General features: G+C 42.9%; 1 protein-coding gene across 4 annotated transcripts in view; it reads right to left on the bottom strand.

Annotated features, from left to right (window-relative positions):
- Nucleotides 1-7867: 7867 nt before the first annotated feature.
- dlc1 (DLC1 Rho GTPase activating protein) overlaps nucleotides 7868-27897 on the bottom strand; it is a 73250-nt gene continuing 53220 nt past the window's right edge. For all 4 annotated transcript variants that reach the window (XM_072463426.1, XM_072463427.1, XM_072463429.1 and 1 more), the window contains 13 exons: nucleotides 22928-22999; nucleotides 21377-21458; nucleotides 20345-20408; nucleotides 16692-18319; nucleotides 15718-15897; nucleotides 13688-13847; nucleotides 12582-12789; nucleotides 11739-11955; nucleotides 11236-11350; nucleotides 10142-10360; nucleotides 8933-9150; nucleotides 8684-8857; nucleotides 7868-8556 (listed from right to left, as the gene is read on the bottom strand). In XM_072463426.1, the coding sequence (XP_072319527.1) occupies nucleotides 8457-8556; nucleotides 8684-8857; nucleotides 8933-9150; nucleotides 10142-10360; nucleotides 11236-11350; nucleotides 11739-11955; nucleotides 12582-12789; nucleotides 13688-13847; nucleotides 15718-15897; nucleotides 16692-18319; nucleotides 20345-20408; nucleotides 21377-21458; nucleotides 22928-22999 (3437 nt within the window). In that variant the 3' untranslated portion in view covers nucleotides 7868-8456. The remainder of the gene's footprint in view (nucleotides 8557-8683; nucleotides 8858-8932; nucleotides 9151-10141; nucleotides 10361-11235; nucleotides 11351-11738; nucleotides 11956-12581; nucleotides 12790-13687; nucleotides 13848-15717; nucleotides 15898-16691; nucleotides 18320-20344; nucleotides 20409-21376; nucleotides 21459-22927; nucleotides 23000-27897) is intronic.

The raw sequence follows: 27897 nt of genomic DNA, 5'->3' as shown, positions 1-27897 counted from the left end.
TTCTGCCACGTGCACTTGTTTTAGAAGATAAACCTTTTACTTTGTGCGGGAAGTCAGAGAGTGTTGTGTAAGGACATTTTGTAACACGGTTTATTTAAATTTATGTAAGCTTTTTTTTAATGTTATGTAATCCAAGTATGTGCTTTCGACATTTGGTAGTCAAACATTTGTACGTCATTGTTTGGTTGGTTGATTAAATAAATAAATATGCTTTGTTGATAATAAGTAGTGTGTTCATACGTGTAGCTGTTGCCTACGTGACGTTCATTAATAACACTTTAGCCTCTGATCTGCTCTGATCCTGGTGTGAATAATGCACCGCCTGCTTTCAGTTTAGTGCATCTCAAGCAGGCTAATACACATTATCATGGCCAATGGGAACACACTGCTGGACTTGTAATTATGACTCATGGATCTATTTTGTTATGACTGCACTTACTGGTATGTGGGCCAAACCGTACAAACACCACCACACTGCCATCTAGCGGCCAATGACAGACAGGGCCTAAACCAAACTGACACAGCAGGCAGTTCGGACCATGGATCTATTATATTATGGCAAGGAGATAAACCTTCTACGTGTAAAGGTGCACTATGACTTGCGTGTCTCATTATAGTTTGGCATCAATTGTGTCAATTTCCATTGAGACAATTAATTCAGTCAGGCCACGTTACAGGTCAGATCTGTGGAGAACCCAACCTGGCCAAATGGATACGTGTATGACTCTGAATTGAGTTCTAGTTTGTGATATAAATATTGGGAGAACTCATCTGGAGGGCCAGGTTAATGTGAACCCACTCAAGGTAATAATGCACTGGGGTTTTTGTTTGTCTTAAAAGCTCCTATAAAAGCAAGATAGATGTGTTTAATGTCATATGCCGTGGGACATTCCAGACAAATAGATAACATCTCCATGGATACAAGCATAAATAAGTTATTGTATTGGACATGGGCCTGGCATATTATCCGACACACTAGGAGAGAGCGGGGCATGTTTTTTACTTCCTTATCACTATTTGTTTGGGATTGTTTCCACACGGTGTCATATTAACTCAAGGCTTGAAGTCCTTTCAACTGACAACAAACGTTGGAGATGAATAATAGCACCACTTTCTGAGGCTACAGTGAAAAAATACTCTCAGGGAAGAACAAAAACACTGAACTTTGTGCCAGTTTTTGTTTCATGAGGATCGGCCCAATAATTACAGCGACATGAACCATAAACCAGGTCTAACACTGCAATCTGACAGTTACACAGCAAATTCTGCCATATGTGTTTATGTTGTCACGTGAACACAGCCATTTGGTCGTCTTCAGGTTCAAGAATTTCACACTTCCTTCTGGGGAAAGTAAAATAATCCCTATTGATTACACTGTGAAATATGTCAAAGATAAATTCACAAATGTTTAATGTGATGATTTCTATTATGACTTGACTGCATTTTAACTATATTACTTTTAGCTGCCCCCCATCTGTATTAAATAGATACCATTGGTCTATAGAATGTTGAAAGTGTTGAAGTACTAAAAATATAATAAATAAAAATAAATTCCATTATAAGGAAAAAAAATGTAAATAATATAAAAAAAATACACATTTAAATGTTTTATTTTAAGCTTTCTTGTAATGTTAAATTAAACTGTTCAGTAACTCGATATCACAGTGGGGCAAGCTGTCACTTAATTACCCCCCATTGTAAAAATAAACATCACTCAATTAAATCATGTTCATATATTAATAAGGCTTTTTTAATGACAATTGTGTGAGCGCCAAACCACTATTTACATTTTGACCAGAAGGGTACTTACAATAAACAGAACTTGCTGTACCATTACGTACAGTCATAATGTATACAGAAAAGTATAGAAACAGTATATGTCGGTGTAATCCCTCATTCGTCCAGGCGTGTTCCATAGTAGAAAAAGCTTCAGTTGTAGTCATCTGGACTCAGTTTGAAAAAAATAGACGTTTCGACTCTCATCCAAGAGTCATTGTCAATAACAGAATTTAGGTCGGGAACTCCGATATTAATACTGTTCTGTGGTAAGACCCGCCCATTGGGCGGAGCCTTCCTGAAGTAGAAACCAAGAAGCAGGACAAAAGGCAAACTGAACAGAGAAGGAAGGGTGTTTCTATCCCTTATGTGTCTGGCCTGTCGGAAAAACTGCAGAGAATTTTTAGACAACACGAAGTCCCTGTTTATTTTAAACCAGGAAACACTTTAAGACAAAAACTGGTTCACCCAAAGGACAAGTTGCCGACTCAAAAACAGAGCAATGTAGTTTATTCGATCCAATGCAGTGAAGAAAGCTGTAAAGAACGGTACATAGGTGAGACAAAACAGCCTCTACACAAGAGGCTTTATCAGCACAGAAGAAATACAAGTTCAGGACCTCAGAGCGCCGTGCATCTCCATCTTGAAGCCTCTAATCACTCGTTTGAAGACGGTGAGGTGAAGGTTTTAAGCAGGGAGAAAAGATGGTTTGAAAGAGGAGTCAAGGAAGCTTTTTTTGTTAAAAAAGAAAGACCTTCTTTAAACAGAAATGGAGGGCTAAGATTTAATCTTCCTGTTATTTATAATGGGATACTGAACCCCTGGAAAGGTAAAGGACCAGGACCAGGACATTCAGATGCTAATCAGGTACTCAGGGTGGTTGAGCCAGGGTCTCACAAAGACAAAGAGGTTTCTAATAGCCCATTAAGATTCTGAATAGGCTAGCTCGGTAGATACAAGGGGGGAGTTTCTGTTGAAACAAACAACTCTTTCTACTTCAGGAAGGCTCCGCCCAATGGGCGGGTCTTACCACAGAAGAGTATAAATATCGGAGTTCCCGACCTAAATTCTGTTATTGACAATGACTCTTGGATGAGAGTCGAAACGTCTATTTTTTTCAAACTGAGTCCAGATGACTACAACTGAAGCTTTTTCTACTATAGAAACAGTATAGAAAATACTTCTAACATAAATCATCACACTCATTTTAGTTTTTACAATTATTGATAAAGAGAAGCGTGACAACCTGCCCCAAGGTGTGTCATATTTATTTATATTTGTATCGTTACACATCGAACTGAAGTTGTTACTCTAACCAGAAGGAGGCAGCACAACTCTACATTAGTCCCTGAAGAGGCTGTATTCCAGACTGGGCTGTGTGTTGTGTGAATCCCCAGGATTCGTGTAATGTTGTTTAAGAAAAGTCATTTCTGTATAACTTATATACATCTTACCGGAACATTTACATTTGGCCTCTGAAGTTGGCAAAACAACCAAATATGACCAAATAGATTTATTTATTTATTTATTTACTCATCTATTCATCTATTTTGTTTTTTAAAATGTAATAATAGTACAGTAGTGGATGGACTTGGTTACTGAAGTAAAAAGTACCGGTAATGCCAAAAAATTACTGAAGTACCAGAAAAATTTACATTTAGAGTATTTAAAGTATTTCACACATATTTTGAGAGCTGTTAGAGTGTCAAATGTAGTAGTCTAGATCAAGAATTGGGCACATTTTTTCTTTCAAGGGAATTGAGAACTTAATTTATCAAGCCATTTATATGTATACAGTATATTCTTGTCAAAACGCTGTCTTTAACTGAACATCTTTTGGCAGGATGACACAGGGCCACACGGGCTCAGCTCATGTAAAGCAAAAGTAAAAAGTATCCTATGTAAAATGTACTTCAGATACCTAAAATAAAAGTACAGTTATTTTGATCATTTTTGTTTAATGATTTAGTAAAACTTTGAAAGGTTTTTACACTTTTCTAATTTTGACTTTATTTGGTGTATTTATACCTGCTGTACATATACATTATAGTTTACACCAATTGAGCAGGTATTTGTGGAGAAAACCTTGACAAAGCTTTAAGAAAATGACAGGAAGCGACATTACACTAAGTACACTCATTCCAGTCTAAGTTTATGCTGAATTTACACCAAATAAACCACTTTTTTGTCTGGCTGTCTGACACATGTGAACGGGAAGATTGAGTCATCAAACAAAAGGCCTACATCATCGGTGGCTGTTCCTGTCACCCGCCTTTCAAACCACAGAGTTTTAAAACACTCATGGCCTGTGGAATTTCAACTAACTGGATCTAAGTTTGGAAAGCACCGGCATTATTTTTCATTATTTTATGTTTTTCCCTCGTAATCATATTAACTTCACAATTATAAGTAGGAGTAAATGTCCACGCAGTTCTTACATGAGCAATGGTTTCCCCTAAATACTTTTAACTCTTACTTCTCTCTTAGTTCCTCACACTTCTTCTTGGGCAGGGGTGTCCAAACTTTTTTCACCAAGGGCCCCATTTTGAAACGGGGCAGAGGGCCACAAACAACTTGTCAAATGTCAAACTCATTCGAAATTTTGTATTTGACGTAATTGCGATGAGCCTCCACACCTTTAATTAAACCTAGAATATTAATTAATTAGGTTGGTATAACATCAATATGCCTGAATTTTCCCAATTTCACAGTAAAAAGCACTGCTTTTACGTTGTTTGGGCCAACATAGCAGGAAGCTGGAGGGCCAACAAAATTGGTTTGAGAGCCGCATTTGGCCCCCGGGCCCTAGTTTGGACATGCCTGTTCTTGGGTATATACTGTATTATTTTGACGTCACTATGTTCACACAGTTTCCTCCACCACAACGCCACGACATCTGCAGCAGAGCCCTCCAGACAGTGAGCTCTGAGCCACGCGTGTGTCACAAAGTCGGGCATGTTTTGTGGGATGTTTGTGAACCGACAGAACCGGTCATTGGATGTGTCGGGGCAGGAGATAAGGTGTTCTGTTACAAACAAACGTCCATGTTCATTAAGGCCACTAACATGTTCTATCTTTACTTCAGGATTCACGAAGCCTGTAAACCGCAGTTGCTGAATTCTATTAAAGTGACGTATGACAGATTTACGATTTTCTGATGTTGACTTTATTTAGCGTGTTTATACCTGTTGTACATATATTTTATAGTTTTACACCTATCGAGTAAGTATTTGTGGAGAAAACGTTGAAAAATCTGTGAGAAATGACAGGAAGTGACATCACACTAGGGATACCATATTTTCTGGACTATAAGTCGCACCTTTTTCATAGTTTTGGCCGGGGTGCAACTTATACTTACATTTATACTTATATACTTATACTCCAGAGCGACTATACTTATACTCAAAAGCGACTTATATGTGATATTATTTGTTATTTTCACACTTGCAACCGCATTTCATACTCCAGTGTGACTTATATATGTTTTTTACTTTAATAAAAAAAAATGTGACATTAGATGGGGTTTTGCCCAGTGTATGTTGGGTAATTTCCTACTGTGATGTCATCAATTACAAACAGGAAGCAAAATTATAAACCAAAAAAAATGCAATTCTGTGATAGAATTTGTCTAATTTTTTTGCCAAATTCAAAAATATATTTATCTAAACTAGTTAAATGCGTCCTCCAACCCGTCAGAGGCACTTTAATAACTTATGAATGATAATGCGTCGAGAGGAACCTGTAATACCCTGAAACACCACTGGAACCACAGTCTCACTCACTGTAAACTTGCTCTTCTTTAGACTTTTACCAATTTGAAGATTCCTCGTCAACTGCAATGACATAATAAATAGCAACACCACGATACCGGACAAAACATTTTCTACATCTTAAGTCGTCTCGCGCGTTCATCCGTCCTTCACTTATCCCACTGACAGTTAGAGAGCACCTTCAGAGTGACCTGTAACCCAGCCCACTGAGAAACGCACACAAACAACCGACCATTTCATTTGACCTTCATCTGTGCACAAACCACATGCTCGTCTTGGGGTCAGCCCTATGTTCCCCCGAGACCTGGGTTAGGATTAGGTTTAGGGGTTATATGCTGCTATACTTTATGCTGTAAAACCATACATTTATGCACAACTTTTGAGGCTGTGGAACCTGAACCAGTAGCCTATGCTAGTATTAGCGTAATTCCCCCGTTCATAGAAAAGGGGGAACTTAGGTACCGGGGAATATGGGTAAGCACCCCTCATCTTTGTACGTAGAGGTTGTCGTTTCCACTCTGAGCCCACGGGAACATGGGTAGGACACGTTAGCCCCGATTTTTTTAAAGCTGCACTGCGTAACTTTTCTGGTGGAAGCCCCGCCAACTGCCTCATGTCTCCGCCAAGATGTCATTCGCTGCTTTGCCCGAAATGTTTCGCACGGACGACACAAAACTTATCCATATGAAGACAAGAAAGTGATGCCACGGGGGTCCAAGTTACGGGTCAGGTCTGTGTAAGAACGCACGCTATTCAAGGTACCTTCAAAACAAAATGAAAGGCGTGGATAATTCCTGCACGCTCACATTTGTATTATCAATGTGGGAAAGCGCCAGCGCTCGACTCTCAACAAGAGATGCTGGAATGTGTTTGCCTTATCTGGCCCTTTACATAATCTGTGTGAGGTGTTTGGGTTCCCACAAAAACACACGGTTCAAAAACATAACGGCATTTGATGTGGGTTTGTTTGCAAAGGTGAGAAATGTGCGAGCGGGAGATTGTTCAGGCTCCAAGGCCTCGAAGGAAAAATAATTGAAGAGGATCACAGCAGGAAGCCAGAGGTGTAAAGGTGTCAATTATACAGATGGAAAACGCACGTATGCTGTGGGATTTCTCCGTCGTGTCCCTGCCTGTCACGGTGAGTGGAAAATACCTGACTGTTATATTACATTATTCTGAAGCTACAAGAGGACGCGGCGAGTGAAATGTGAAGTGTTAAATCCTCGGCCAGCTCCGGCAGAATGAGCTCTATTGTTTTAGCCATGAGAATGGGTTACGTAAGAGACTACAGTGGGAGTGAGGTCAGCGTCCGGCGGGCCATTTCATACCGCGCGCGCCCTCCGGAGTCACTCTGCGACCACCGCGAGGATTGGAGTGCGCACGTGGAAAAAAATAACATAAAAAAGTGCACCGAACTGTAAGTCAAGCTCTAAAATAAGAGACTGTCTGCCTTTCATCGTCACGCGTCAGGTTTTTGTTATGCAAATGTGCGATTTTTGATGAAATGCTCTGTTCCAGCGGCTTTTTCAAATCTTTTCCAACTTTTCCTGATTCAAAAAGTATTGCCTTATATGTTCCATCTCCTGACAGGTGACAGGAGTTCTTCAGCCCACCCGTCTCTGCTCATCATGTACGGCTGTTTGCTTTGTGTTACATAAAAGACAAAACAGCTCTTTCACTTTCATATGTTTAATAGTGCACTTTAATTAAGCTGTACAGAAATAATATTAATAAAAAAAGATAAAACATTTGTTTAACATTTACAATAAAATAACAGATGGTATGATACAACACAAACTGTACTTTATATCTGAGGTATAAATATTTATTTATTTTTAAATTAACTGTCATTGTCATGTGTTATTTGGTCAAAAAAAGAAATAAAAACACAGTTGCATAAGTTGCTAGTTAGAGTAAAGTATCATATGAACAATGGCTTAGTGTGTTAATTATACAAGTCCACATGAAGTAAACCACATAATGAGTTATGGCAAAGGTCAGCTTAGTTTTGTTGGTCTATGTTTTACATAAAAATATTACCTTCTTTAGTATTCACACACACATTCAGTCTGCCCCTTCACTACAGTAAAACCTGTAGACTCTCCACCTTTATAAAAGGACCACATTTTTAAACCCTTCGCCTCACCAGAGCTTTCTGTTGTTTAATCCGCATTAGAAATGTGACTCTATTTACAAATTTGTCTGTATGGAATAACTCGTGTTAGTGTGTTTTTAGATTTGGCCCATGCAGAATAACTGGTATTTAAGATGAGGGGAAATCTATTTTCAAGTCATTTCCTTTTTGTTAATAAATGAAAATCTGTTTTAATGTGAGTAAACTAGGTGCACTGTTCTAACACTAAACGCCATCAAACCTGTCATCTCTCCAGATCCTGTCTAATGTCCTGCAACATTCATTATTCTTCTCTCTCAGATATATATTCATAATGTACAGCAACTTATATTGGTGTGTGCTTTGCTGTAACAGAGAACGGGAGGTAATATGTGACAGACAAAACATTTACACAACTCTGAATGTACAAACTGCAGCCAAAGCCAGTGCAGAGAATATGTATTCATTAACCACACACTCACATATGCACACGCTGTACACTGCCAAATCCTGTTGCTTCTCAGAAGCAGTAGCACCTTTTGGATAATATTTGAGCCTCGTTTCTGCCACATCATGTCCGTTGTCCCACATAAACGTGGGCGTCCGATGTGGCAACACTCTTACAGATAAGTCTCCTGTGACAATGTATCAGAGTAATAAAAGTCCTTCAAATGGGATCAACGGTCTGTCCTTAAAGTCAACACAAAAAGCTCCACTGGAATGAATCATGTGTAGTGCCCTGTTGGATTCAAAGTGAGTGAAGTTTTCCAATCTACACCTGTAGTCCCGTGCTTCCTTTACTTGTCCAATGGCACAGTAAAAGAGTCACGTATCCGAGCCACCTCAGCAGCACACAAGTGTCCGTAGAGTTTATTGTACCACTCAGGAAAACGACCCCTACAAAACAACACAACACAACCCGTTAGTCACAGTGAGCAGGCAGAAGACAGCATTGAAAAACCTCAATTTTTTTTCAAAACTAAAGATCGTTAATAATGATGATTGCGTTTGGTTTGCTTTGCACCTGCAGTCGATCCTGGAAAGATGCGTGAGTCGAGATTTGTTGCTGCCACAGGGCTCCACGAAGTAACGCGACGTGAGCACGTTGACGCGCACTCCGACCACCGGCAGCCCCTCGTGGTCCACGGACGAACACACGAGTGCACAGGCCCCTTTGGCCAGATCCGTGGCCCAGGTCCTGTTGGGAGAAAGCACGCATTTAGCCGACTTGTTGGAACCGCAGTACTGAGCACGTACTGGCGCCAAGCTTTACCTGATTACCACGTGGTCTCTGGTGGGATGCGGCGCCATGGTGTTGCGGACGTATTGGTAGACCTCTATTTTGTCGCCAAGCGTCTCCAGCACTCGGCTCTCGAGCAGGTCCTCGTCCCAGTGGCTCTGCTCCCTCAGTATCCGGGTTAAAACATCCTCGGGAGTGGCGGGGACTTCCACCGTCACCTTCCACAGCCGCAGCGGAAAGCCATCGTGCACCTGGGGACGAGCATTATTCAAATTAAACTGGATTGTGAGATGCTGACACCGCGTTTAGGCGAAACTCCATTGTTGAAAAGAAATCCCTTTAGTCACGTTTAATCCGGTTATTACAATTCCATGCAGCCTCATTTTGAAAGCTCGTTTTGTTTTTCGCATTTGGTCAGCTGCTGTGTTTAGATGCGGGGAAAAGACCCTCCATCGGGTTATGATAGTTTCTTCTTCTTCTCCTTCTTTTTCTCCTTCTTCTTCTTCTTCTTCTTCTTCTTCTTCTTCTTCTTCTTCTTCTTCTTCTTCTTCTTCTTCTTCTTCTTCTTCTTCTTCTTCTTCTTCTTCTTCTTCTTCTTCTTCTTCTTGTCCTTCTTATTCTCCTTCTTCTTCTTCTCCTTGTCCTTCTTCTTCTTATCCTTGTCCTTCTTCTTCTTCTCCTTGTCCTTCTTCTTCTTCTTCTTCTTCTTCTTCTTGTCCTTCTTCTTCTTCTCCTTGTCCTTCTTCTTCTTCTTCTTCTTCTTCTTCTTCTTCTTCTTGTCCTTCTTCTTCTTCTTCTTCTTGTCCTTCTTCTTCTTGTTGTCCTTCTTCTTGTCCTTCTTCTTCTTCTTCTTCTTCTTGTCCTTCTTCTTCTTCTTCTTGTCCTTCTTCTTCTTCTTCTTCTTCTTCTTCTTCTTGTCCTTCTTCTTGTCCTTCTTCTTCTTCTTCTTCTTGTCCTTCTTCTTCTTGTCCCTCTTCTTCTTCTTCTTCTTCTTCTTGTCCTTCTTCTTCTTCTGTGTTTTATGACTTTGTGTGTGTGAATGAGGTCACTGCCCAGTTCTACGGTGGGAAAAATAAGCCCAGAGCCAAGCCTTTTTCACACATGTAACTCGGAAACTACTTTTACAGGCGATAACCACGGAAAAGAGCAGAGATAAAAGACAGGAAGCAGATAGTGGTTGGGACGGTGTGTCCTGTGCGTGTGTGCGGGGCCAGTGGAGGGGTCTTCACATTAAACACGTACCTTCCTGCAGGCCAGCTCGGCATGCTCGGGAGTGGAGCAGCTGTCGTAGCCCCGGAACTTGTCTTTGGCCTCCTTGAGCAGCGTGTCCAGGCCGTCCCGCAGAAAGGCCCTGTAGCCGCCCTCTGGCCCGGCCTCTTCGCCGGTCAGCTCCTCCAACCGCCGCGGCAACAGGGCCTGCTCCACATACGAGTTCCTGCAGCGGTTCATTTCCTCCGGGATCTGTGATTACGGCAACGCGTTCAGACGTTATTTTTCAGAAATGTCAGCGTAATCAGATTATTTCAAATATCCGTCGCGAATGCCATATGACAAACCCTTGTACATTAAGTCAAAATGAATCAGCAAAAGTTGAATCTAATGACTCTAATCCTGCCATATTTCAAACTAATATCCCAACATCATTACAGTGCAAGAAATCTCATGATAAAGAATTATGGAAGGGCTCATTAACCCCAGTTTAATAGGTTCTCTTCCTTACATTAACCTGCGTGCAAATATAAATCCAATTTTAAGGGCATTAGCCTGAAGCTAAATCATTTTCCTGTCTGTGTGATAGGACCATGGCAGGAAACTCGCTCATAATCGAATTAAGTAACCAAACAACACACTTTTCATTTGCTGAAAAATATCAGCGAAGGCTCGGCAGGCCTGAAACGACTTGGACTAAATGGAGATGAAATTAGATTAGTAATACAGAAGGAATTTGATTATTTCCTGTTTTTGTCGCCAAGTGGCCTCCTAATACCCTGGTTTATACGAGGGATGTATAATTATATAAATCAGTCTTTTGCAAAACAGGCCCTGGCAAGTTTTAAATGTACACAACGTTAAGTCCTCTCTTGTTATGCGAGGCCAGGACAGACTAAACGAATGTCTGAATGTCTGCGTCGTCGTGCTACCTGCGTGTTATGTGACTGAGTGTATTTACAGGGCAAACACACTTTATAACAATAGCACAAGCTCGAGGTCGCATTTACAGCCGACGTGCACATCAAGAGCAAGTAAGGCACACGTTTTAATTAGAGGAATGATGTATCCGTTGAAACTGCTGTGTTGTTTGTGTGCGCAGCTGGCAACGGTTGCCAAGTACTGACCCGAAACAGCTTCCTGCACTCCTGGATCATGTGGGCCAGGCCGTGTGTGGCAGCCAGGTTCTCGTTCAGGTCCCGCTGGTCTGGCTTTCCCAAGTTCTGCTTTCTGTTCATCACCCTGGAATCACGCACAGAATAAAGACAACAGAAATGAGTCACGTGAGCCATGGGAAATATGGAGTCATATTTTGTATTAACTACATTGTATGTTTACTCACTCACATTGAAACTACTGTAATATTTCATTACAGCAACATTCATTTTATGTATTATGTAACGTATTATCAACAATGTGGACATGTTTACATAACCTTTACATTCGGGCCATCTCTCTCTCATCCTTCCCTGCTCTTTCCTTTCCCTTCTCTATTCGCAATATCCTGCTCTTTTGTTTTCTTAGTGCGGTTTTCCTGTTTTCACGACATTGAACATAAAACATATCGCGTCTTATAAAAGCCGCGCTGCCACACGTCATTCTAACCGCCAGGACGGATTGAGGCGCTCACCGCGGCGAGGAGCTCTCTTTGCGTCGCAGCGTGTTCAGGTGGAAGAGCGAGGGGGCCAGGCACACGGCCAGGTTGGTGGGGGTCATCTGGTTTTCTGACACGTTGGCCGTCACGTCGCTGAGGAAGCACAGCAGAGTCCGCAGCGCCTCTCTGTTTTCGTCGGGCAGGAGCAGCACGGCGGCACGTGCGGCCTGAAGACGCAGCTCCTTAGGCATGTCTGTGGAGGAGATTCAACACGTTATGATTCTCCCATAGCAACGCCGAGAGTCATAAACAAGGCGAACAGTCCGCTTGATGACATCTGTTCTGTGTCGGTTGTTTTGACGTTTTCGATGGCGGGATGCTGTTGCGTAAGTCGTGAGTAAATATAAAAACAAGGCTGTACATCGAATAAAAGGCTTTTGGGGTTAAAACCTTTTATTAATTAATCAATTATTATTGTGTCATCATAGCAGACAAATGTCCATAACAGTCGGATTGTTTTTCAATTTTAATACCAATGAAGTCACGGGTTTCAGCGCAATGAGAAATTAGCACTGTTGACATAGCCATGCATATAATTCTTAAACAAACTATTTAAACTTAAGCCTCATTTATTTGGTCAAAAGTACTCAAGCACCTATAAACAGCAAGCTGAAATCTCCGTGAAAGAGTAAATAGACCGATATAATGTGACTGGTGCTCTCATATCAACTCTGGCAAGCAAAATTAAGCAGAGTAATAAACAAATTCAATGTGAAGTGTTTTTATTATGTGGTTAAAAGATCAGACTCAAAAGATCTCCAACTATGAGCAATATAGCTGTACGCGTTCTCAAAGAGTAAATGAAATCCGTTTTCTTACACTGGTAGATCTGGAGGAAGGTCTCTGAGAGTTTGCTGGTGAGCAGAGGCTCCGGCAGGTCTCTGAAGTACTGCTTGAGCATATCGGCCACGTCGTACGCGGACTGGCCCTCGTAGTTGACCCCGCAGCCGTCGGCGCCGCTGGCCTCGTTCATCTGTCGCAACGCCTGGATCCGAGACTTCACCCCCGATTTTCGGAAGAGACCCACCTGGAGATCAAGACAAATTTACTTCATGATAAGCTTAGGCATAAAAAACAGATATTAATATAAATCGAACTACCGTAATTTCCGGACTATAAGCCGCACCTTTTTTCATAGTTTTGATCGGGCTGCGACTTATATTTATACTGATATGCTTATTCTCCGGAGAGACTTATATGTGATTATTTGTTATTTTCACACTTGCAACCGCATTTCATACTCCAGTGCAACTTATATATGTTTTTTTTCTTCTCTGTTATGCATTTTTTGGCTGGTGCGACTTATACGGTAGAGCTATCGAACAAAAATAATGATAATATAGCAACTGCTGTAATAGATTTTTTTGTGAAAACTAAAATACAATAGGCTTTCCCAACATTGCTCTGCCAATACAATACTGAACCAGAATTAAACTAGTACTAGACACCAACCGGGTCTGAACCAGGACTCTCCCAGACTTAGGACTAAACCAAGCCTTAACCAGGACTAAATCTGGTTAACAAGAGAAAATACTGTATCTTTTCTGAATATTTTTAAGATAAGATCAGATCATTTGGAGCGCCTGATCTGGCCCGGTCTGCACGATAATAGGCAGACAAAGATTTTGAGTTGCACTGCGATTTTCCAGACCTGTCCACTTGAATAAGAGCCGGAGGAAGACTATTGCAAGAGACAAGTACTGCCTGTCCCAGGAACACACTGAGATGGTATCACATTTTTCCACGGCTTATGTAAGTAAAAAATACATTAACTGATTATGTAACGTCCCGCAACTTAAAGGAAGAGGATCTTTTTATTATCTTTGAATGAATGACAGAGAAGCAGGCACACGGTCGCACTCTCGCGCTGAGGTGCACACAAATCTCTGTTTCTCATTAAAAAAAGGCAGAATGTGGACTGTTACCTGGTCAAGGCAGTGGTTACGGAGGTAGCGCATGGCCTGCTGGATTCCTTGCGGGAGGGGTTGACCTGTCCGCTGCACAATAACTTGTAATGGCACACCGAACACATTCCTGTCTTTGTAGTCGCGCACCTTGATTCTCTTCATGAACTTCGGCACGGCCCTGTAACAACACAAGACAGGAATACAGACCCGGGTTACAGTTAGTTTTTTTTTATAAGAACAATTACTTCCCCCCCTGTTTTTGCCATCACTGCTTTTAAGGTACACGCAGTTATGTGTTTTATGAGTGTGTCAGCCGGAAGCCAGGTCCGAGCAGAAGCCTGTCTCCAACTTTATGAGGGGCGGATGAACAGGGTTAGGGGGTGAAAGCGTGTATTCTGGGTCTTAAAATGACCTCTGAGCGCACATTTCGTCTGCTGGCAGATCTACAACTCCGGCACAAAAGCAGAAACACGGACGTTCAAATCTGAACACCCACGCGTTCGTAGCTATGTTCTTGGGTGTGAAGGGTGCGAGATGTTGTGTGTGACTCAGGACAGGCCCGTCTTTGTTCGGGAGAAAGTGCTTCTTGGAGCTGCAGTTTGGAAAAAAAAAAATGGAAAAGGAGAACATTATGATCACGGACCGGAATGCTGAATATGTGTGGGCCTTGAGCAAAGAGGCCAACAAGCGGCCTCTGTGTTTGAGAGAGTCCAGGCCTGTCATAAGACTGTCATAACGCCGCCTGTTCCTGCCCCGGCCTTGGGTACAACGCAAAAAAAAAAAAAAAAGCAGCATCAAGACATTTCAGATTTCACTTTTTGAGAGGAAATGCCGTCGATCGTGACCATTTAAGCGAGGGTGAAAAGGAGAATGGAAAAGCGTAATTTTCAAGGGCAGATCTCCCCAGCTCCAATAACACCGTGCGTGTGAATAGCCAGGATTGCCCGGTTGGAAGAAGAAGGAAAAAAAGACAATGTAGACCCCTTCCCAGCAATTATGGGCCTGGGAAAAGAATGTGAAACCCAACCTCTGCGGACAGCCGTCAGCGCGCCACACAACAACCTGCAGATGGAGAGGATTGAGACAGTGGGATGGCGGGCTAATCGCTGGGCAGACGGATTAACTGGAGCGGTGTTATTTACAAGGAACACTTTGAGTAACAGTGCACTAAAGCCAAATTGTCTGTCGAGATACAGCGGTGGAAAATACAAGGGCCGCTGTAATGTAAATCAGACACTTTCTGAATCTGACCGAGGTCTGTCAAATTCCTCCGCACACCTCGCTCTGGTTTTATGAGCTCGCAGACCGTCGAGCAAAGGGCAAAAAGCGGTGGATATCTAAGCCCAGGAATAATTACTTTATAAATCAGAGGTATTCTATTGACCTGTTCATAATGACACAGTTTAAGTTACTTTTGTATATTGGTAATACACCTTAAACAAGTTAAAATAGGGACTGGTTGGGCTGTGGGGTTTTCGCTCAATTTAAAAAAAGAAAGAGCGAGAATCCTACGCCAAAAATGCTTTTGCTTTTAAACGTACGGTAGATTTATTTTTTCTTAAATGTCTCTTTTAAATCTGTAAATGTTTTTTATTGTTTGAAAAAGAAGTCCTAATCGCACAGAATTTTTACCTGTTCAAAGAAAGGGTACTAAAAAGAAATAATAAAAGTAACAGTTGTTCAGTGGTGGAAGAAGTACTCCATTTTGTTACGTAGCAAAAGTACAGATACAGGAGCCAAACTGAAGATTTAGTCATTTTAGCCGGGATTTGAACTCCTATGCTTTAGGCTAAATGGCACCATGAAAGGTACAAGAAAACCTCCGCTAGATCTCAAACTATAAGCAAAAAAAACCCTTTACTTTTCAGCACAGTTAAAAATCCAGTGAAGCAGAAATCTCCTGCTCTCAAAAAAGCAGAAAAATGCACCTGAACATTTAACTCAAGTGTTGTACTTTTACTTTTTCACTCTGTTACTTTCAACCACTGCTGCTGTTGTCATGCGTGTCAGAGGAAGCGGGCGATCGCGTGTCCCTTTCTTGTACCCACCAGCTAAAGCCGTGCTTGTTGGTCGGGGTGTGCTTCTCCAGGAGCGCGGTGAGCTGCAGCAGCGAGAGCTTCTGGAGAAGGTTCATCTGCAGAACGGACTGGCAGCTGATCTGGAGCTGCGCCGAGGCCACACTGGGTCGATGGGAGTTCTGAAAGCTTGGCCAGCGCAGCTTCTGGGGCCTGAGAAGGGGAGGGGAGGGGGGGCGACAAAGCCAATTGAGATGTGACCGTTGAGGTTTGAAAAAAACACACACAAAAACACATAAACAGAAGCTAAACTGCGTGCGTCATATCTTTGTGTACGGACAAACATAATGCAAATGCAGCCACACGCATTGTCCTGTAGTTTTATGTACAAGTGATCAGACGAAGGGATTAGTTGGATTTGTGCACACATCAATCAGGCGCTGAAAAATGCATGCCTTTCACAGACTTTCCCCTCGCGGATTCTTGGAGAAACAGCAACGGTCCCCTTGGAAACGGAGAGGCATTCCAAAGCGTTCTACAGCATTACGTAAGGAGCGGAGTCTGAGCGTGCCCCCCCCCCTTCTGTCCCGGGCCGTCACTTTCCATACATACTCTTTGTTGGCTAAACCCTGGCATTGTCTTACTTGTGGATTTAGATTTGAGAGATTTGACGCTGTAATTTAAATATGCGTGGTATTTTCCACAACAAACAAACATGAGTGAGCCAAATTCCCTTCGACGTTGCCAAGATTTATCCAGACGAGATTGGTACAGGAGGAATGTTTCCCCCCTTTTCTCAATTTTACAATGGTCTTTCAGTGCTCTAAACAAGACTGTGATTTTTAAAGAATACAAAATGAAGTAACAACAAAACAAAAGCTGAATCAATCATTCAAAAAGTGATAAAACAGGATCATCCAAGCCAGTTTGTCATCTTTCCAGATCAAAGCCGGTTAACCTCATATATTAACTACAAACTACTTCTGTGCACGTGTTGATTGGCTCACCTGCTGGTCCGTGTCAGAGATGCTCCCACTCCAGAGTCCCGTCTCTCCCTCATCACCTCTTCTCCTTCTCCCAGTGGGTTCCCCGTGCTGTCCTGGTCACTCCCATTCTCCGTCTCCTCCAGTCGGTTCTGCAGAGGAGATGATGGGCAGGGGGATGCAGAGTCCAGGGCCGAGTCCGAGTCTTCCTCTTCGTCCTCCTCCTCCTCGTCTTCCTCCCCTGCCACAGCCTCTGACCAGGCGTTAACAAACCGCTGCAGGCCGCTGACGTGTTGGAGCACCTCCTCTAGTTTGTCTTCCTCTTCTCCGTCCTCCGTGTATGGAACGTTGTCATAAAAACTGAGCCTGCTGCTTTCCATGGACCCGGAGGAGCCTCTGCGCTGGCGCCTGCTTTGTCGGCCTCTGAGGATCACAGAGTTGCCGTTCTCGTTTTTGTTATTATTCTCACTACGAGAGGTGCTGTCGTGCAGGGCTTTGGGGAATGTTCCAGGCTTGTGTCCCTCTGGTAGAAAAAAGAAGATCATGCCATCGTCGTCATTCTCCTCCACATTGGGACTGTGGTCTGGGACGGTGCAGTTGTTCCTGCGGTTCTGCTCATCTACAGTCATTTCTGGACTAGTGTGACAGGGTGCAGGGGGAGCAGATTTAGGAAGTGGTGTGGGTTGTCTTTCTGAAGCTTGTTGATGCACACTGAATGGATCAAAACCCTCTAAATACATGCCTCCTCTCTTACCAGAGCCAGTTGCTGTGCTATGACTACGAGCGCGGGTGACAGGGCTGGGCGTGCTCACTGCACTCCCACTGCTTGCCTCTGATTGGCTGCTGCCGGTGCTGCCAGTGCTGCCGTTGCTGTTCTGAGTGGAGTAGGACAATGTACGATTTCTGTTAAGTGTCATTGTTTGTGTGGGGTTGCGGTGGTCGTTTAGGTTGAGGTTAATACTGGAGATGTCGACACAGTTGAGTCTCCTGAGCTTGTCGTCATCCAGCCCTTCTTTGATGACAGGACCACTGATCTCGATCTTTACACCGCTGGTGCTGCCCTTTTTCTTTCTCTTGGAGGCGCTGCCACTGCGCAGGCGCAGACTCTCCATCCTCTTCAGAAAGCTCTTCGCTCTGGATCGAGTGCTTTTGCTGCTTCCTCTATCCAAACTCCCCCCCCTTCCTGAAATGCCTGTTTTCACATCGAAAGTAAAATGTCCAAGTGTTTCCAGGGGTGATGGCGGCATGCCATCGGACAGAGAGTCCTCATTAGCACAGCCGGAGCCTGTGCCAGAGGAGGAGCACATACTAGCCACAGAGCTGGCACGGGTCGCCCCGGTGGGGACAGCTTCACTGAGGGTGGTAAGATGGCTCTTTTCCTCCGCTCTGCAGCCACTTCCGCTGCTGTGAATGGAGCCCACCTCGGGCTGCTCGCTCAGGTCGGTCAGAACACTCTCAGAGCTGTTGCCTTCTCGAAGGAGCAATTTGCCTTTCTGTGACACCTGGTCTTTAGGAAATGGAGGCATGGGGTCGTCTGTGTGGAGTGAGGAGAAGACATCCAGCTCATCCATCCGGGACCAGCGCTTGCTGTCCCTCTGAAAGGTCCAGCGACCACTGATAGCACACGGCTCATCTTCATCAGAGTCTTCACTCTAAAGGAAAAAGATAATTCATGTTTACATTTTTTGCTGTCTCTTTTATAAACATTGTCAATATATTTTTCATGAGCAAAAAACACTCTGGTCTTTCACACTATGCACATGGGAGCCACTCACAGACAACTGTGTTTCCTAACTGAGATCTTGTGGTCAAACATATGACTGATGAAGCAAAGATATCACGTCTGAGTAAACATGTCTGTGTGACTTCCTAACCCACAGAGATCACGTACAAGAACAGCCAATACTGAGCCACGTTTGTGCACCAGTATCTACAACATGCACACTCCTCCCCCAGTGCAGTTAATGTATCCCGGGCCCTGGGGGGACTTCGGGAAATTCCATCATGACCCCCATAGCTCAAAAGGCAGCCGGCCAGACTGGGGTCAATCTCCACCTACCGTCTTTATCCTGCTGAGTGAACGGACATGCACAGACAGCACTTTGAGACTAGGCTGCTGAGCCACTTCTGCATCGTAATTCCCACAAGAGATCCATATTTGAGTGCCTCAGTTTTGAAATGTGTGTTTCTATGCTGTAAGGTTGTTATGACCCCTCTTTAATGTGAAATGTGAATTTGTTCAGAAACAGAATGTCCCTCTTTTATAGGCAACACTGGGTTCTGCCAACTTTACTTGCTCTCAGTTTAATGGCATAATGAGCATCATCAAATATTTGAGGAATCTGTGAATTAATTATGTTTTGCACAAGTAAACTAAAGGAGAAGAGTGTTGGAGGAAAAGGGAATGTGAAGACAAGAAGATCAATGCATTCCTAAGCTGTCTATGGGGGATGAGATCTGACTAAGATGGCATATAACCTCTTTGACTTCTCTGTTCTCTGTTGTCTCCAGATTTGTGAGGTGACATAGACTGGGTCATCCTGATGAATGCCACCACACACTGAACAAGGATATTACTATGTAGCGCTTGTGGCTATTAAGGTTTACCGAATTAAAGTTGATCCGGAGAAATTCTTCAAAGCTTCAAAGAAGAACTCAATAGTGTTTGGGCAACAAAAGTGTTTTATTGATCAAATCAAGACACCTTAGTCTTTGTATCATCTTTAGAGAGCAAAGTTAAAGGTGCACTGTGTAACCATAAAGATTTTGGCTTTGCCTGGTTTATTACACAATATAGTATTAAAATTAGTAGTAGTATTAAAATTCTCCATGGAAACAAGCCCATGAGGCCAACAGGCCGAATTACATCGTCAGAACGTCAGTTCTGTGGATAACTCCCTCACATTAAAATGTGTTTTGTTTTTCAATATTTTTCAAGGTAATTTTTTTGCATTATAGCGTTATAGAAAATATTCTAGATGGACAGGCTTAATGCTATGCTGTGAAACATTTCAGTAACAGCAGTAACATATCTATGGAGACAAACAGGTGACAGACCCTCCACCTAAAAGATTACAACTTTAAATTAAACTTCAAGGAAGGATAATGAAAAAGATAAAAGTGTTGACAATGGCAACACACTTGTGGCATTGGTTACTGAGAAATGTAGAAAGCAACCTGTATCTTCATGATCAATGCCAATACCAATATTTTTGAATCCAGAGCAGCTGATGGCCAATAAAATCTAACCCTCACTGAAGTGTTAAACAAAGCACCATCTACCAACATCAGTTTTTCGGCTCAAACTAAATATCGGCCAATGCTGTGAAAAAGTGCAAATGTCGGCCAGATTTAGCAAAAATGCTCAATTTAGAAAAAAATGCCTTTAATTCTCATGATTCTACTAATTTTACTAAATTGATTAGATGAATTCATACAAAAATGTTTGTTGTGCAGGGGCTTAAAAGTGCAATGAAGGTGTCGGGGGGAAGTCTTAGTAAATGGACCCCCTCATTATTGCTAACCTCCCTTCCCTTAGGGTGCTGACTGCCATTGAAAAATAAACAGGTACATTGTCATTAAAAAAGATGACAAAAACCGTATGTTTACCTCATGGCCTACCAAATTATAGAGGTGAGAAGATTCAGTGACAAATTGTGGAATGAGTGAGTGCTTACTCGTTTTCTGAGAGGTGATATCTCCAGCCTCATCAGGGCACACTTGTTCAAGGTGTTCAGACGCCTGCAAACAAACAAACGCCAAATCAGTAACATTAAACAACAAAAAACAGCGCTTTCAAGCCCTTTGTTGTAACCAGTGGGGAGTAACATGGATGAGTAGTAGAAATACAAAAAGAAGAGTGATGGGGGAGCATCCAGGATAACTAATGAGCTGGTGACGGATAATCCCCACATGAAGCCTTAGCCATTAGAGAGCAGGAAAAGGTCCAGGAGAATGAAATGTTCTGGAATGGCGTTGACATCTCGGGACGGAGCAGGAAGGGGCTTCGGGGTGGTGTTGGGGTGTGCGTGTGTGTCTGTGTGTGTGGGGGGGGGCTTATCCCCTTTGCCACCTGGACAAGGGGAGTGAGGCCCGGTCCATCCTCTAGAGAGCTCTTAAAGGAGATCGTGTAACAATAGCGAGGAGAAGGGAAGAGGAGCTTGGGGTGAAGGGGGGCAGTTGAGACAGAGGCGGGGCACGGCGGCTAGGACACTGAGATGATAGCTTCCAGATGTATAGTGGGACACCTGCTGTGGTTTATAACTCCAGCAGGCTGACTTTGATAAAGGAGTGGAGTCTATTAAATAACCATTAGATTCCTCCTCATGTGCCAATTCATGAATGTTACTTGGGTACCAGACTGTCTCAAAAATGCTTTCATAACAATTTAATACATCTGGCGTGGTCCCAGTGCAGTGAGGCGTCTATAATGCCTGATCCAGCTATAACATGTAGCTCAAAGAGTTGTTCAAAATGTTACAAAACCTCATACTGACTGAAGAAAAGAAAAAAGGTTCACGGCTCCAGGGTGCTTATCACAGAATTATTTTATCTCATCAGCAGCATTTCAAAGGAGACCTGGTTTTGAAGTCATGCCCTTGTGGTTTCATTTAGGGGGGAAACAAGAGATAGTATAGAAAGTGGGAGATTAGAAAGCATTGTACGTGACATCAAAAGCGTAGAGTACAAATGGGGGGAGTATAGTTCACCTGCAGAGAGCTTCGATGGCGTCACGGTCCAGAAAGTCATGATCTCTGGTGACGGAGCAGATGTCTATGGGAAACTGGGCATCTGAAAAGCAATAAACAACATAATACACGGTGATATCTTAATTATGAAAGTTGGACAGCGATACGACCAATGTCTATCCCTAACGCCGACTAGCCACCCACTCAAACGCCCACCAGCCCTTCCGTCCCACCTTCTCCCCCATACGGTCCCAATGAAAAGCTAAAAGAGGAAGTGGCGTCTTAGCCGAGCAAACAAACACAGCTGCAGCTTTCAGAGCGGGCTGGCAGGGGGGATGTGGAGAACACAGCAGAAGCAGGGGACTGATTGAAGAATGACAATAGGTGCTCCAGCACTTCCTATGGTCCTTCAAGCTCTTTCTCTGTAATCCACTTCATTAACAGAAACACTTGTGCACTAAGTCAAACTTTGGACAAAGGCTCACATTGCAGCACAGGGAATTGGACCTTTCTCATTTTTTTGCAGTATGGAATGGCTGAACAGATGTAACCTGACCCAACCCATAATGGGAATCTCAAAACCCTGAGGGAGATGATGATAAGAACATGCTTGTTGTAGGGAGGCCAGCACCTTCAGCCTACCGTCTTGAAAGAGGTCTATCAGCCTGCTAATCTTTAGTGGGGCTAATAGTCTTAACACTGCAACAATAGAGATTGTCCCTTGGATAAAAAAGAGAGATTGAAAAATTGGTGTCTATCGGCACGGATTCCCCCTGAGCTTAGACGATTCAAATGGCTGGAGTTGTGCTGTAAAATAGGTTTGATTGATTGCCACATGGGACTTTTCTGTGCCACTGCTGTTCCTGTGTTTTTGAAAAGTGTCTCAACACCTGAGCATGAGCACAATAGGCTTCCCTTTTAGAAAGGAGACCCTTCACGGTTAAGTGGCAACAAGCAATCTGTTGACAAAGGTAGCTTAGAGCTGCTGTCAACATCCTGTAGTTACATAAGGGTGAGTAGACAGACCACAGTATGCTATAATATAGAATCTGCTATATGAAGTGTAAAGGCTGTTTGAACTATTGTGGTTCATGTGTGTTTAAAACGCACGGGTCAGAAAAAATATGCCTCTGAGTCTGACCGTGATTTGTCATTCAGCAATCAGACCAATAGAAGACTGACAGACTGAGTCAGACACACTTGTATGGGGGTTATCGCCACATTATACAAAGGTTAATGTTGGTGGTTGGTGCATAAGGTGAGCAAATTCTTTGTTGGTTGTGGGTGAAACAACACGTCCTTCACTCCTCAGGAATGTCATGCTACGTGTGGCAGAGCAGGCTCCAGCACAAGTGCTGCTGGTCGCTGTTTGTGCTACAAAAGGGACGCTGTGCTCATTGACATTGCACAAGCAAAATCTGAAGCTAACGCCAGTGAACAGCAGACATGCAGGTATTCCAGCATTTTAACCATCCCTGTGTCGTCTTGTTAAAACAGCACGTGTTTGCTTTGCGTTACAAGGATGATGCCTGCCGTGTGAGGTAGTGGCTGGAGCCATGGAGGTTATCTTACCTTCATAAAGCTGGGCGTACTGTGGGAACCCTGCAGCTCGGAGCCACGTACAGGCCTCTTTGGCTTCAATCTCTGGAAAAAGAAACAAGAAATATATATGAGCAAGGATTAACATCAAAACACAGAAAACATCATTGTTCAAAATTACTTCTTTTAAATAAAAAATATATATTAAATGTAAGCAAATCAGTTGAATTGTTGCCAGAACCTTAAAGTGAACCGTCTGACCCCTCATTAGCTACAGTGTGTCACAGTCAGTCACTCTCCTCTCACATGCTTCCAAAGCTACAGCTCAAAGCATCGTTCATGCAAACAGTGCTAACTCCATCTCACAGAAAGTGTGGGCTGTTTAAGCTCATTAGGAGCAAGGTAGCTGCTTTTGATGTTCACACAGACATCAACAACATAATATACCTTTACACAACCATGCGTTTGTACCAAGGAGAGCTATGACTCTTTATATAACACAATTTAAATTGCTGTGAATGATACAGATGTGGCTCCTTGTTTGAGAAAATCTAAATGGCTGGCATGTATGGAAGTATTGTTGCACATGCTTTACTTCCCACAGTCCAGGATGCTCAAAATGTTTCAGCTACACTTCCTGCCAAACACTTCCATAACTCTTTAAAGACGAGGTGAGACATTTGGTCTTGTAACGCTAAGTAGTGACTAATACCCAGATCGTGTTTGACGGAGGAACCATGGGGACAACTCTCAATTATCTGCTAAAGCCCTTTAGATGACATATGCCAAATGGTTGACCATACCGGCCACCTCCAATACGCAACCCCTGCATGCTTTTCAGTTTGGGTCGAAAACTTGACTTTACAATGTCTTCATGAGGAAAAAAAAGTAGCACAACCTTGAGAAAAACTTGTAAACAAATATAGAGGAAGAACAAAGACAGGAAAAGATACTGGTAAACGGACGACGAAAGTGAACATATAGTATAAATACTTATGTTATTTGGCTCTAATTTGTGATTGCTATGTCAGAAATGGGCCCAGTGAGTTCAAATATCCAAATAATATACTTTAAGACCCAAAAGGAAAACTAAATAATTAACATTTTCAAAGTAAGTAGGAGAAAAATATACTTTTGATTTAACTTGAACTGGACAAAGAGAAGGCGATAATTACTGTTGGAGCGGCGAGAAAGGTCAGAAAAACGACAACGGCTGTGTCTACATGCAAGCATTTACATACCAACAACAAGCCTAGACGGCAGACACAACCCACTAACAACAAGGTGTGACATGACCAAGACCGGGCTGCCCTCTCTCACTGCAGGGACAAGCCATCAAACAGTCAGTGTCAGCAGCTTCATCAAATAACGCATTATTAACTTTGTCCATCACGAGATTTGGCAATATATACCCAAAAAACACAAACCCATTGGAACATATTCCTTAGATGTGGAAGAAAAGTAGCCAACAATGAGCCAACTGAATTTGCTTTGTATGTTTGCACTCACATGGGTAAGTGTGCAAAGGAGTGTGTGTGTGCGCAAAGGCCAACCTCATGTTTAAAGACAAACCACTCAAAAGACAGTAAAGCCATTCAAATGTAAATCAAAGATTCAAACACATGGTTGGCTTTCCACTCCCCGAGCCCCCGCAGAAAACGCCAGCTCCAATAGGTGACCAGAGAAGGCTGCTATCCTATGACACACCCCATTCGACATGAATGTGTGTCAAATCTACTTCACAGTGGCATAATGTGGGCCTGATGTGCAGAGGAAGCTGAAAGACCACAGCATTCAAGGCACACAGACGGCTTCAACTAAATCATATTTGTTGTCACTGCTTTTTGTCTTGCTTTTCATTCAAACTGAGAATATTTTGCTGTCTTTTGTTTGGATACAGGAAGTGAACTGGGGAATGGGGTATCTGGCACAAACAAGCTGACAATAGAACAGCATATGTACTTACAATAGCAAATAACTCGAGAAAAGAAAAAAAGAGATAGTTGAAGGGACTCTGGGCATAAAGCTCTCATTCTAAAACAAAGTGGTGTATAAATGCATCTTATCGTTGGCTTCTGCACTGTTCACCTCAGCTCCTTGGGCCTGGCCGGGGAACTAGCTCACTTCCTCATCCTGCTTCCCTCACAGGAAACCAGCAAAATGGCGCTGTGGTGAAGGCAGGCCACCGGGCTCAGAGGGCCCGCCTTCGTTTGTTTGCGGACAGAATGCTAAGGCAAACAATGGATGAGGTTGATAGTGAACAATTCCCCAATGTTCTTGTCTATGGAGTGAGACACGAAACATGTGTCAGCGAAGAGATCAAAGGGAGAAGGGGATGGATTTACAGAAATAAAACACAATTTGTTTGCTGTACCATTGATAAGAAGTCACCAGGTGTAGTTTTGGATAGTGTACGACTGACATGGAACCAGTGTTTGATTAGAAGTTAATTCATTTACAAATATAGATCTTTTCATGTCTTTCTTTTACTGGTTTGTAAAGCAATATAACATAAAATATTTAGAAACAAAACAAGATGCCTGACATGCCCAGCTAACAAGCAGTTGCTAAATCTAATACCCAGGATTTTAACAGTTACAAGACCAAAAAAGTTTGACTTTCCCATAATTATGGAAGACGGTGTTATTCTATGTGGCCAAATATAGAGAGAGCAGAAATGTTCCTTCATCTGGACTGTGTAATGTAGCATTAGTTCTGGCTCATATGAACGGCCAAAAATAACAATAAAATAAAACTATGCAAGATGTGGGGACGATTATCAGCAGATAACCTTTCTAATAAGACCCCAAGCGGTGCTAATAGAGATTTCATATGGATCACAAGCAGCTTTGTCTTGGATTTTAGCCAGAGCAGCGGTGGTGAGTGGCCAGCTCGAGTTAAGCTTCTCCTCCCAGGCCAAGAGCACTGACTACTATAATTATCCATGCTTTTCTTACTCCTTTCTTCTTCCTGCTGTAACCTTCATCTCCACTGTCCTCTTTTTGCTTACTTCAACCTGGCTCTCCCCTTTCTGCTCTCTCTTTTTCTGTGGCAGGAAATTCTCACAATTGCTGGCCAGAACTTCCCCTCATTGCGGGAGGCAGCCAAGTCTGGCTTGGCTAAACCTGAATGCATTGAGTTTGTCAGTGACTAGCAAACAAAGGACATTACTGCAAACCTCAAAAGGCAACGTGCTACATACTGGTACATGGCACACAAAGTTAACCGACTCAATACAGACATCACTTAAGTGACACCTTGGAAGATGTTGCACAGTGATTTCTTCACTGACATCTGGAATTGGCTTATCTGTAAATACGTTATCATTGCCAGGTCTTGAAGATCGGCCTATGAAGCAGCTAAAAGGGCTTTTTATCAAATCATTCTTGCAGGTCAGCCTGAAGTGCTGTGAAGTGAATCTAAACAGGTGAGTTGATAAGGAAACCCAGACATCGTGGCTCTGTCTGCCAACTGCACATCAACTCAACGCTGCACATGTGAACTTCAAAAAATCAAATTGGACAATCTTATGCTTAATCACCGTATAACTAACAAACATAGAATGAGACCGCCAAGTGCTGACGTAAAAGAGCTTCTATGTGTCCTTCCATTGGAATGCTTAGATAAGTAATATCAGATTTTCCTCCAGATGGGTATCACGTTTTACACTTGCATGGCCAGCACAGCTGCCATGAGAGAAGTTCTGCTTGTTAGAGGAATGAGTCGGTGCCAGGGATACCATCACCATCTGGCGGGCCTCAGGCGGTACCCCGTTGACATACAAGCCAAAGAATAATGAGGTTACTACTGTTGCCACGGCCCATTCCAAAAGTTCTCTCAGACCAGCTCACACACAGCTGGTCCAGATGGATGGACCAAGAAGAAGTGCCCCCTGGAGGCCTCAAAGATGATAGATTTATGCTCAGACGGGGGACACAGGATCACGTGTCCATGTAAATCATATAGGCTTCCACGGACAACCAACTGGACAAACTGATGCTCTAAACCTAATTTACACACAAAAGTCAAACCTTCAGATTTGGCCTTGCACACTTCCTGCCGGACAAAGATTGCCAATGAAGCGCGGTTTCCTTATCTGTTCTTCTCCCTGCTCTGTGCCAACTCCCATAAACAACATGTACTGGAGCGCGCACTGCCTGAATAATTACAGGCGTTCAGGGCAGATGTTTGCTGCGTTTTCTTCAGTCAGAGGAATCTATTCATTCCCAAAAATAAGGCAGCAATGGAAACACAGTGAAGCCATAGGCCAAGTGTGTCCAGACAGGTTGAAAGTCTTCTGTCCCCGGTGCGCAGAACGTAGCCCATGTCACGTCCCTAATGGTTGAAGCCCACTTCAAGCTTACTTGGCCCCTAAATCTACTCAAATGGCAGATACGTTGGAATCTGTAAAACTATTAGCTATAATTTAATACAATGTAAATCTAGAGGTTGAAAACACGCTTATATAATGTAAAGAAACGGGTTTTATACAGTTGCAACACATGTCGCTCAGCAAAAGGTGTCCGGGGGTTTGGCAAAAGGCTGAGGGCACTTGAACAAACTGGAGCTGGCGCTGATGGGGCTGGTGGCGCAGACTGGTACAGTGATAATCCCAAAGACACTAAATACGATTTAGGCTGAACATTCCAGTTCACGGCCCTATTTCCACACAAGGATCCCACCGGGGTTTAATCCAAATCAAACCGCCGCCAGCGCCGACTACGAGAGCCAAGAGACGTCTCACAAATGCCAAATATTCTTAAATAATACATTTCATCCAGAGCTGTAGCGTTTTAACAACACACACCAAGAGCAAATTTAACAAACAATGAAATGAAACTTAACATGGAAGAAACATGGTGCTGTATCCAAGGCAAACTGATATTTACTCAACAAAACAAAAAACCGCTATTCACATACAATAACACAATAGACGTTTTACACTCTTGTATCACATGTCATAATACAATTTTTGTAAATGTAATATACAAGATTGTGTCGTC

This window comes from Eucyclogobius newberryi, unplaced genomic scaffold (genome assembly GCF_026437365.1).
Source record: "Eucyclogobius newberryi isolate DKJ021-1_F unplaced genomic scaffold, fEucNew1.0.hap1 SCAF_4, whole genome shotgun sequence".
Classification (NCBI taxonomy): domain Eukaryota; kingdom Metazoa; phylum Chordata; class Actinopteri; order Gobiiformes; family Gobiidae; genus Eucyclogobius; species Eucyclogobius newberryi.
Note: the sequence above shows the minus strand (reverse complement) of the source record. Positions and strands in the feature narration are given on the sequence as shown.